Source organism: Papio anubis, chromosome 12 (genome assembly GCF_008728515.1).
Source record: "Papio anubis isolate 15944 chromosome 12, Panubis1.0, whole genome shotgun sequence".
NCBI classification, from domain to species: domain Eukaryota; kingdom Metazoa; phylum Chordata; class Mammalia; order Primates; family Cercopithecidae; genus Papio; species Papio anubis.
Window position 1 is genome coordinate 75,302,205 of NC_044987.1, and position 12,295 is coordinate 75,314,499.

General features: G+C 42.4%; 1 protein-coding gene across 33 annotated transcripts in view; it reads right to left on the minus strand.

Moving 5' to 3' along the window:
* Window positions 1-4,359: 4,359 nt before the first annotated feature.
* SOX6 (SRY-box transcription factor 6) overlaps window positions 4,360-12,295 on the minus strand; it is a 766,932-nt gene continuing 758,996 nt past the window's right edge. For 26 of the 33 annotated variants that reach the window (XM_021926862.2, XM_021926864.2, XM_031653910.1 and 23 more), the window contains one exon: window positions 10,608-11,013. In XM_021926862.2, the coding sequence (XP_021782554.1) occupies window positions 10,710-11,013 (304 nt within the window). In that variant the 3' untranslated portion in view covers window positions 10,608-10,709. Of the gene's footprint in view, window positions 11,014-12,295 lie in introns of all 33 variants that reach the window. The other 7 variants (XM_021926880.2, XM_021926881.2, XM_021926873.2 and 4 more) reach the window with 2 other exon arrangements.

Genomic DNA, 12,295 nt, shown 5'->3' on the forward strand with positions numbered 1-12,295 from the left:
TCGAGAGGCCTGAGGGGCAGCTTGTTCACACAGAAGGAGACATTCTGACTCACTGGGAGATCCTGAACAAGTGGCTTGACTTCTCTGAGTTTCAGTTTAATCTTTTGTAAACCAGGGATAATAATGTTTAATGTTTAGAGCCATTATTAGGAGTCAAATGAAATGCTCATAAAACTTTTTCGCTGCATAATAGACTCTTAGTATTTTGTAGTGGTGTTGAAGCAGATGGACCTGAAAGGGAAGATGGTGATTGACAGATACGGGGGAAAGGCAGTTGAGACAGGGGACCCTTGTAGCCCAAAGAGGTTGGAGAATATGTTTCAAATTAATAGTCTGATGTGTTTAGAGAGCTAGAAGCTATGGGGTTAGAAGATCAGGGTGAAAAACTAGCCAGTGGTAGAGTGCGCAGTACTTTGAGTTCAAGTAGAAAGAATTCATTCCTTCATTTATTTCATTTAAAAAAATAACATACACATAGAACAGCAGGAGTGTTCATATAAAAAATTAAAATTAAAAAATGCACACATTGATAAAGCACCTACTATGTGCCAGGACTGTTGGATAAAAAAGTGAGTGTGACAATCAGATTCATTGTGACACGTAACAAAACACAATCAGACCATTTCAGTGCAATTCACACTCCCAGGGTAGAAGAGGAATGTGGAGGGAAGGCTTCCCATGGGAGGTGATGTTTGGGCTGGGCTTTAATGCATGGGGGTGTGATGGTTGGTGGAAGTGAGAGAGGGACTTCTAGGCACAGGAATTATTTCAGTGTGTGGCCTGTGCAGATCTCAGCAAGCAGTGTGCTGTGTCTGTGTGGGGAGCCTCCTGGAGATGGGACTGGAAAGGCTCGTCAGGACCTGGGGGCATCAGGAAGGCCGTTGCCTAAATGCAAACAGCATAGACTTGATCTTGTGTCTTTCACGACCTGCCTGCATCTGTGAGAGGAAGATCCTTTTGGGAGCAGAGAGGAAAGGATAGGGCTGGAAGTGGGAATGGCAGCTGGTAGTGGCTAAACCAATCAGAACAGGTGGCAGGGACAGAGGTCACAGTCTTTAGTGGCTGAGGGGAGACAGTGGTGGCGGAGACAGGCTGGGAAGTCAGTGTGCCTACCTGGGGTGAGTTTAGGAAGCCAGTGGATAACCAATCCACATGTGGTCTAGGACCCCGGGTGACACTAGCTCAGACACCTTCCCTGATCACTCTCTTCACTGGGTGTCCTCCTCCCAGACTCAGGAATGGGGCCCCCAGAACCTACACATATTCTCACTGACCTACTCCATGGCCACTCAGCCTGGTGTCAAAATGGAAAAATTACTAGGTGGTTAACTAACAGCAGGGCTCTGAACAAGCTCTCCAGAGAGCCACCCTATTGATCCAGCGTCTCTTTTGGGCCAGGCACTGGGCACAGCCAGAGTAGAGGATGACAGTCAGAGATGCCAGAGGCCACTGCCCCTAGATGCCTCAGTGCTCCCACAGTGTGACACAGGCCAGGACACCTGGTGATAACTGAGCTCTAGATCCAGGGCTGTCCCAGTGATGAGCAATTTTCACAGACTATTGTGAGGTCATATGCAACACGTTCACCTGTGTTTAGAATTAGAAAATATAAGTGCATGTTCCGGCACTGCCATTTAATCTGTGTGTGACTTTGGGTGGGTCATGTCCTACTTCTGGGCTTTCACAATTCAAATGAGGAAAATCCTATCTCATGTATGATGTGTCATTGACTAAGGAGGTAGATGACAGTTCATGGAGTCTCAACTGCTAGGAGCTTTCTACTCAGTATAGCCCATGCCATATTAGCCCATACTGTAATATGCCTTAGGTGATGTTGTAGCTGCTGATCTGTGAGCCACACTTTGCGCCAGCAAGGCTCTAGAGCACAACTGAGAGAAGGCGTCATTACCTGGACCAAAGATGAAGGAACGGACACTAAGTAAACAGCTGTCCACATTGCGGCCTCATGAGATCACTGCCCTGGCTCTCAGCAGCAGGTAGAGGCAGCTGGTCTCCTTCCCTTTCCATGATGGAGGCCCAGAGATCAAGCTTCCAAGAACCCCTTGTCTCTGAACAGACTAGTCGTAGGGTATCTGGGATGTCAAGGAAAAGGTAAGGAAAACTGAGAAAAGCTTCCCCTTCCTGGTCTGTCCTTTTCATACCTCAGCCAGGATGCCTAGGAGGAAGAATAGAGTAGCGGCTCTGGGTTCAGAGGCTCAGGCATTCTGCAGTGAGTCATCCTAAAAGCACAGAGACTCTCAGTGCCTTGTGCCTATCATGCCAACTTGAAAAAATGGCTCTCCCAATATGAATAGAGATGTTTTTAACTAATAATGTTCTCCAAATGAAGTAAGTAATACCAAGGTATGCCTACAAGATCCCTCAGCCTCACCACCTGAGACCCCGATACTCACAGGCATCTAAACCACACATGGAGACCAAGTTGCAATCCCTCATACATTCCTTCCACAAACAAGTGTAGAGCACTTACTATGTGCCAAGCACTGTGTTGGGGGCAGGGAAGGCCAAGGTACAGTTTTTGGTTTCAGCAGTTTGTCATCTAGCAGGAAAGACAGACACAGAGACACATCATTACAATGTGCTCATAGTGATCGTGAGGTTCTTTCAAAGAGCTCTTTGCTCTCTCCCAAGGGAGAGCTTGAAACTGGGGAGCCAAGGTGGTCTCAGGAAGTAGTGATATTGGGTGGCTTTTGAAAGATAACTGGGAATTTCCCAAACAGAGAAGGGGACAGATTCTTTCCATGCTAAAGGAGAAGTAAAAGCCCCAGGGTGGTGGACAGACTGGGGGTATGAGAGCAGCAGAGAGCACTGAAGGTGTGTGGGGTAATGGTGGAAAATGGGGCTGGCAGGTCTGTTGAGGCCTGGCTGACAGGGCAGGAAGCTGGGACTTTATCTAGTCAGCAGCAGAAAGCCAGAAGGTTTTAGAGAAGGATGAGAGAGAGGAGACAGGCTTAGAAAAGAGGACTGCAGCAATGGTAAGGATGAGCTGGGAGTGAGAAAACCTGTGGCATGGAGACTAGCTCAGATGGAGGGCCCTGAGGTCTTCCTGTATGTGACCAGGCCCTGAGTGAAGGCCTCAGGCACCTCCTTCATTTTGCTCAGTGGTGACACCAGCCAACCTCCCTAGCTTAGGCATTTTCTGGTCAGAGGAGTTAGTGGGCATTCATGCCCTCTGTGTGCCATCCACTCCTCTATGTTTTACACCTGCTATTTCTTTTCATTCCCCCAGTACCCTGACAGGTAAGAATTGTTACCCCATTTTATAGAGGAGAGGACCGTGGCTCAGAGGTGTTATTCAGGGAAGGTCACGCAGCTGGCAGGTGGCAGAGCCAGGCTGGTGTGACTCCAAAGTCCCTGTTCTTTCCAATGCCCTGTACTTACCTGGGCTTTTAAAAAGCCATGGGGCAAGAGGGAGGTCCTGGAATGCTAGATTTTCAGAACTTACAGGAGCCTGTGTCTAACTTGCAATGTGACTGGAATAAAGTCAGTCCCACATATTATTGGCTTTTTTTTTTTTTTTTTTCCTGAGGCATTTTTAATAGGAAATATCCAAAGGAGTGGCTGGGCCTCTCCTCTCTCTTGAACACTTTTGTTTCACTCCCTAGGTGTTGGTTACTCATCTCTAGACTCACAGGACTGGCTTGGCTGGTTTCGCAAGTCTTCTTTAAGGGCCCTGCTTGCTTTATCCCACTACCCACCCTCTGTCCCCACTCAGACTCTGAGCACAATGAAATAGCTTTGGCAACATTTTAGAAGCTGATATCACTGGGAACCGAGTTTCACTCTGGATGCAACTCATTGCTGGACAAAAAGATGGGCTCTTTCTTCTCTGAAGCAGAAGGTACTGAGTAATCAGCCAACTACGGCCAACCACAGTGGAGGGAAAGGTTCCATAAGTGCAGCATTTTCCACTGTTGGCTGCTAGGCCTGCAGAAGGTGGTGTCAGATGAGAGGCTGGACCTTGAGAGTTGTTCATACTCCAAAAGGTTCTAAGCTGTTTCACTCAGATGAAGAAGTCAGGTAAAGAGGCAATTTCAATGCCATGCTCTCTCATCTTCTCTTGACAAAAATCCACCTTGCGTCCCGTTCCTCCCTTCTAAATCCACAAGTATTTCCTGCTGCAGCCGGGTGTGCTCCACAATGAAAAGAGCAGACAAATCTTTCCAGGCTAAGGGGTTCCATGGCTTTCGGAGACCTACCTTTGGGCCAGGCAGAAGCAATGACGGAGGGTAGGAGAGCTCTGCAGGCTCCAGCAGCAAGAGGGTGGCACATTCAGGACTGGCTGGGGCTCCATGGTGGGGATACTTGGCAGGGTACAGACAAGGCCATACACAGAGGTCATAAAACAAAATTTATCTTTAATTTGTAAGTGTCAACAGCAGTACAAAAGATGGAGTGATGACAACTAGATTAGGGTAGAGAGGACAGTCTTGAGGTAAATGAGCATAAATAGGCAGTTCTTATAGACACTCCCCTTAGGGGCCTGAGCCCCATCACGGCATATACATTATCACCCAAAGATGGCATGTTGAACATATCAGGAAAGCACCTTGTGCAAAAAGGAAAAAAAAAGTAGCTAAGGTGCCAACATACACCAGGATAGATAAAGACAGTGTGTCTTTCAATTTGTCTTTTCCCTTAATTATGAGGCAGAGGAGGGGAAGACTTTGAAAAGTACCACTGAAAGATTATTCAATGTTGAGCTTTATCTCACGTCAATACTGCACAACGAAATCCAAGAAGTTTGTGTATGCAACAAAGCTAAGAACAATGATTCATTCTTGTAAATTTGAAGAGATTTTTTTTCCCATTTCTTTAATCCTTAGCAAACTTTTTATTATTATTATTATCAAGAGGAGAGTGTGAGAAAGATGTGATGGCAACCCTTAAGGTCATTTAAAAACTTTACACTGGACTGTACAAGATTTTTTTTTGATAAACTATTTACATTTTCAGACTTTCAAACATATTCAAAGCAGCAATAGACACTAGTTTTTATGTTTTTTTCTTTTTTTCTAATTGCCCAAATAGTTACCAGCCATGGGCCAAGTAGGTACCTGCATTATACATAGAATTTCTACAAAGAAAATCTGCAGTTAAAATTTTGCTCCAGGATGTATTAAATGCCCTTAGCAATTCAAGGGCCACACCCAGTGTTGCTATAGGAACCAAAGCACAGTACCTTGACAACAGAGTTGCAGTTGTCCCAACAGCCCTACACAAACTTTACACTTTGAAACAGCAGCCAGCATGTCAGTCCAGCATGTCAGTGAATTGTGCTGATTAAATTAACATAGAATACAATTTCACAATATACATCACAAACAAATTACAACGTAGGGGGAAATAAAAGAGTTACAGTAAGATAAGTTATGTAGTAACAGCTTATAAGCTTGTCTAAGGTAATAAAAATTTTACATGGCAAATACAATAATGAATGAACATAAATGCTAAGCATTCTAATTTGCTACAAGCTGGAGGAGGGTACAATAAAGACTGCACTTTCAAAAAAGCAAAAACACATATGACAAAGGAAGACAAAGGGAGAATGCACATGAGCAGGCCTGCAATGTGCAGCATACAAAACAGTTAAATATTTGCACATTCCCCATACTCCAAGAGCACCAGCACTGAGGCCTCACTTTATGCTTGTGGTTCTTCAGGAATAAGAATCTACTGAGCAAGATATGTCACTGAGTTTTCTTCAAGCGTTCATATTGCCACGGACACTGATTAGCAGAGTATGTGCATTAAGCATTACCTTTCTGCCCCCATCCCGCCCACCCTTACCTCTGCCCCAAAGGTACCAGCATTCCAAATACTTGTTCATGAGTTTTTGGAAAGCAATCTGTCCCCAACGGGAAAGACAGAATGGGGATGAAAAGGAAATGTGTTTGCATATCCATACTTTCAATGATATTAATACAGGGGAACGCTCAATAGGATATGGCATCAGAAACAGAACATCGTCGGCAGGAATAACAGACAGAAGTTGTTTATTAGGGAAGAAAACATGTCAGGGAGCAGATGACTTAAGGAAATGATGCAAGTGCTTTTGTGAAAGGACAAATGAGGTCATACAATATTATTATACTTTGAGAAGTGAGCTTAAGTGCCAACTCAATTCTTAGACAAACGTGTACACAGGCAGGGCTACAGCAACTATTTTTGTCATTTTCTCATTAAAAAGGAAGACCCAGTAACAATTTCAATACATTCCTCTAGCTGCATTTATTTGCAGTTGTTGGCACTTGGTACAGGACTTCTCACGTGATTTAAAATTACTAAGTGATTCTTTTTCCCCTCCCTAATGAGTTGGTAGAGGTCAATTCTTTGCAAAACGAGTAAATTGAGAGAAGCAGCCTCAGCTGTGCTGTTCAAGTGACCCGGCTGCCTTCCTACTGAGGGTAAATGGGCTTTCCCAAAACAATCCCTGCTTTCAGCTAGTGCCTGTGCTCCTGGCTAAGGAGGGTGTGCTCCCAAGAAGCAGCCTGGCTTCGGAAAGAAAAGAAAGCAGCCTTTAATTTCAGCCCTAGAGTGATCACGCCCTTTTCAAACACCCTCAGGCTCCTGTGGGGCTAATGTTCAGGGGAGGCCAGAATTCGACAAGCTCAATAGCACTGTGAGCCCACACCTGAATTTAGAACTTGGCCTGGGCTTTGGTGTCAGGACCCTGGCAAATCAAATCAGGCCTAAGGACAAGGCTGGAGAGTATCAAATACCTAACGAAGCAAACTGATGTGCTTCTAAAAGGCTGAGCTGGATATGTGTGAAAACAACAAAGCTTCCGTACCTTCCTGGAAAAGACACTGCTTCATATCTGCCAATGAAATAGACAAGTTGTCAGCCTGGCAGCTCATATCTGCAAAGCGACCTTTTGTTTCTCTCTCCCTTCCTTCTTTTTTCCTTTCTTCCTTCTTTTCTCCTTTTCCTTCCATTCCATATGGCTTTTTTTTTTTTTTTTTTTTTTTTTGTAGGAGAGGATTGTCTGGCAGTGTCCCAATTCTAAGTGACAAGGAGAACCCTGACCCTGTAAGTTCTTTAACAAAATGGAGATAATTTTTATCTTTGATTTGAAGATACTATGAAATAGGGAGCACCGCAAAAACAAAGTTGCTTAACATTCTTGAATCTAAACTGACATGGTGGGACTTTTATTAATGGCCAGTCTCAGAGGTGGATTTTTGCCTTTGTAATGGCATTCATGTTTCTTGCTATTAAATGATCACAGAAGTATCTTAGAAGATTTATGTGGACTCACAAAGCAAACTGTCTCCTAACCGTAGCGGAAATTTAGTATGTCCAATCATCAACTTTCTGTAAGAAAAAAGGGAAATGTCTGGATCTGTGGACAGTGGATTCTGAACTGCATGAGAACCCTGGTGAAGCATTTTGCTGTCCCAGCTGCAGGCTGAACACTGCTCTCTCACTCACTGTAGCTGATAACTCACTACCCCGAGAGGCACAGTGACTCATCAACTTTCAGTTTGGACCAACATCTATGGATAGAGAACAAAAAGGAAATACATAACTTATATCTCACTAAGTATTCATGAACCAAAAATAAATTCTATTTCTATGTTATATTTACACATTCAAAAAATCTAAAATGAGATGGTAAAGTCATAAAAACTTTGTTTAAGCCCCACTGAAAATAAAATGAAGTGATCCCTATGATTGTCATTCTTAATTTCCATGAATATTTAGAGCCAAACTTGGCTAATAAATAAACTGCTTATACACAAAATTTAGATTCAGATACAGCATTACTGTTCGATCCAATGAAAAAGGCGTTTACAATCAGATCATTCCTGAATAGCCTTTCATTTTTAAGAACATGGCTAAAAGTAACTGAACCCCAGTACTGAGGCAGAGCTGGAGCTAAAACAAAGTGTTCATACACACATGTATTTTGCATAAATAAATGAAATAACAAGACATAAAAATGACTCAAATCCGGCAACTGTGAGGCAAGCCCACACGAGTCGAAACAGATGACTTTTGTTCATGTAGTTTTCGTACAACAGTTTCACATTAGTCAGAAGTGATAAAAAATACCATTTATATCCAGTGCTTATAACACTTACGAAACAACATCTGTGAGTGTGTGTGTTTTTTTTTTTTTTTTTTTTTTTTACTTACTACGAGCAAAATCAAGTTTCAGTCCTAAAGAACAGTCCTTTGTTCTCCACCAGCCCAGAATATTATTTTGGCATGGTCATAAAAACAAACAAAATTAACCTACTACGCTAAATGTTTGCCTTTGTGCAAAATTAATTACATACAATACAATGCTAGCCATACAACACTCTACCAATGCAACAAAATAAGAAAGAAGTGAGAGAGAGCAAAAGCAAAAGCCAAAAAGAAAGAAAAAAAAAACACAAGAGTGAACTGAGGAGGATAGGTATATAATCAAAGAAATCAGTAAGACAATAATAAATACTCATTTTTTGAGAAAAAAATGACCTCCTCCTCATTTGAAATAAATGTACAAAAACAAATTTCTAATCCCCAACCAACATGAATAACAAAGCGTTCCTATCAGTACCTTAATCAGCTTATAGAGAGCACTCCCAGCTAATGGAATAGCTGGTAATTTCTTGGCTAGACCTGTTTATTGCTATTAGGCCTTGAGCACTCTTAAATAAATATGAAGGTACACTATTTTCTTCCAAGTGACAAAATGGCTCAAGAAATCTGATGGGGCCGTTCCTATGTCCTGGTGATCAGATTCTGGGTTGTCCCATGAGGTGAACTATCCCATTCACTGACATTCTCCCACTAAACCTCTCTGGGTGAAGACCCCCGATAGGCAACCTGTCCTGGTTTCAGGAAGGGCAAAATGGCATGGCAGAACTCCCTGTAGTTAGGAGATGAAGAATAAAACCTCACTGCTTCCCACCCAGCAGCATGTCTCCAAAGAAATCCTTGTGTGACAAGTGCAGTTCATCTTGTTCACACATAGGCATGTCCCCATGTGGCCACGGATAGAAAGTCAGCCAGAGGAACTCATCTACTGCCCCCGGAGCTATCTGTTCCCCAGAGTTAACATCCCATATAGGGAATGTATTCTCCTCCTTCTCCTCCCTTATGGTTTTCTTTCATTCTCTAGATGTATCACGACTATTTGCCACCATCTTTGTTCTGAGGCTGTCATGTGGCTTTTTGCATCCTGGGGATTTTGCAATGAACTCCCTGGATGTGCCAGCTGGGACAAGGCAACTCAGCGTAAAGATGCCAGCCCATGACAGCTTCACTGAGATTCCTGCATGGCCCACAAGCCTTGGGCTTCAGGTTTGGCCACAGGCCTCTCCTGCCTGGCAGTCACCACTGTTGACCCTTGCTGCTGAATGGAATTCAGGGGGAAATGCCACTGATGCAGACCCTACCACTTGTGAACTGAATTAGGAGAAAATTCTGGAAAAAGACTTGAGGTCACAGTGAACCTCAGGGGCATACCTGTTTAAGTGTAAGACTATATACCTGTATCCCAATACACAGCCCTGCAGCCAGATATATACTCATGATTAAAAACAATAATAGGTTTTTAATAATATCTTGGTTTCAGAAATGCTTCCAGGCGTTCTGGGGACATAAAATCACTATGTACACAGGAGAAGGAGGTGAAAAGGACTGAAAAGTTCTTTGGGGAAGGAAGGTGAAAAAAAAGAATTATTAAATTAATGCCACCAACAATTTTAAAAAAATAAATAGTAAGTGGACCCTTGACATTCTGGAATGAATAAATTATTTAAGAGAAAATGTGTTAAGACTGAATGTCAGGGTTAAAGGCAAAGGGATAATGGATGTAGTGAGAGGTGGTCTCAGGCAGAGAAGACCACTCGGTCGATATCTGGTGTGGCGGTCGCTCTGGTGTGTGTACGTCATACCACATCACACACTGATGGCACGTCAACAGGCAAACACAATTGGGTCCATGCACTGTGGCAAACTTGTTCATTCCTTACAATATCTTGTCTCCAGATTCCTGAGTACTTTACCATTTTCTGGAAAAAAATATTGGTTTGCTATTTTATTTTAAGATGCCAAAGATTGTCTAAGACTTTGCAGTGTCTCCTTTAAGACTTTCAAAATATTAAGATTCAAAAGTTATGAAAAAGTTTGGCACATTCAAAGTTTAACTCTACACATGGAAAACTGGAATTCCGAGGCCTTTTGAATATGCTCTACATGCAGCTGCACACGCCGTGGACTTGTTCTGTTTCACAATATGAAATCCTCAGTTGTTTTCTAAAATAATTCAGAATAAAAACACATTCACAACCTGTAGGCCGGCACAGCATACCTGAGTGAGAATGTTTAACCCCATCTAAAACAGTAACTTAAACCTTTATCAACATCCAAAAGAAAAAAAAAGTAAGACAAAAATATAAGACTTGTAAGACATCTACGGGTTGAGATAAGTTTCAAGTCCTGGTGTCTCATATTTAATATGTCTTCACCTAAATTAAAAAAAACAACAACAACAATAACAATAACGACAAAAAACTCAAGTTCATGAAAAATCAGGAAAAACTTAATCTGTCTCACACTTTATGAAACAATTAAGACCATTCTGCTGATGTAATTGTGGAGCCACAAATGCATGCGGGCTCTTTAATAACTTTTTGTTGGGGAGCGGGGTGAAATGTCAGAAGTACTTTAATTCAGCAAACAAAAACTCCTCAGTTGGCACTGACAGCCTCCGGGGCTTCATTTTCACTGCTATAGTCTGATTTGGGGTCATCTTCATAGTCATCATACATTTCCATTTCATCCTCTCCATTAATCATTTCATTTCCAGCTAGGCTTCCGCCATCTGTCTTCATACCATAAGTGCTCTGGATGACCGGGAGGCTGGGCTCCGGGCTGGCCGAGGTGCTAGAGCAGTCAGATGTCATCTGAGGCGATGGTGTGGTAGTTGCCATAGTGATAGCACCAGGATACACAACACCTGTTCCTGTGGTGATTGGAATCTGAGGCTGTTGCCTATATAGATTCAAAAAACAAAATCAGACAAGGGAGAAATATCTGTATATGTGCTATGTATGGCACTGGAATTTACCCCCTACACTTTCCAAAGGGAGCCCTAAATAAATGTTAAATAACATTCTAAGCAAATAAAATGTGACAAAGTTGTTCCCTGGAGGAGTCCTGAAAATCTCCTTGATGCTATGTTAAGGGTTAAACAATATGATGGAGCAATTTACTGACGATTTTGCAACATAAAGGCAGGGTTCTTTTAACTTGGTAAATATGCAAAACTTGGATAACACCTGGCATTAGGAACAAATGATGTAGTGAATTCCGCAAAGTTACATGTGAGATAATTTTTGAAGATCTCCCAGCACATTTTGAAAATTAGACTAGTGGCATGAAACATATTATAATGACACTATTAAGCAGGTTTGTGTCTTCACCTTGGTTTAAGAACTGTATAAATTGAGAAGAGAAGGAACCTAGCATGTCCCAAAGAGTGAGATTTAGCAAAGCATTTATTTGTTATTCATGTAAATGTCTACATATTTCCATGGCTGAACTTGTTAGGAAGAATCCCTGTGGAAGGATCATCTTGGATGTCATTACTGCTGAGGCCCTAGGCTGGAACTGGGGCTGTGATTAAGAGAGTCGAGAGTAAAGAGCAGTGAGAGCTCTGCAACTCAACAGAGTAGAGTTGCAGAGTAGACACCAGATACGCTGCCTCACCCTAGATGCCAGAGGGTGGCAAGGCCTGGACACCAGTTCACTCCTCCATAATGTTACCCTAGTTTAAATAAACTTAACAGATCCTTTGTGGAGGTCAATCTCTTCCTGCAGGGAGACATGACTACTGTCTCTCAACTTCACTTAGGGCATTATAACTGGTACACAGGAATGAAAGATCCAACTAACTCAGAGAGAGACTGTGGCTAAAATATTATTTTCACATATGCAATATTCACCAGAAGTTTCTCAATCTTTTATGGATCGTAAATTATAGTCAAAATTTGTTTCAAATGGTCAATGTAACTATCCTTTTGGAGCCTCAATTTCCACATATTTATAAAAGCCAGGGTTAGGGAAGTTCTGGAAGGTCCTTCCACTTTTTGTACTCATGACTTCAGGTCAATTATCACTTGGACAATTCTTACTCACCCTACACATTATCACTGAAACTTTCTATCCATCTCACTTAAACAGGAAAATACCCTGAATCTATGAAGAAGTAGCTTAGCTACTTGCCATTCTTTGACATGTCCAGAGGAACATAATTTTCTCACAAAGACCTCCA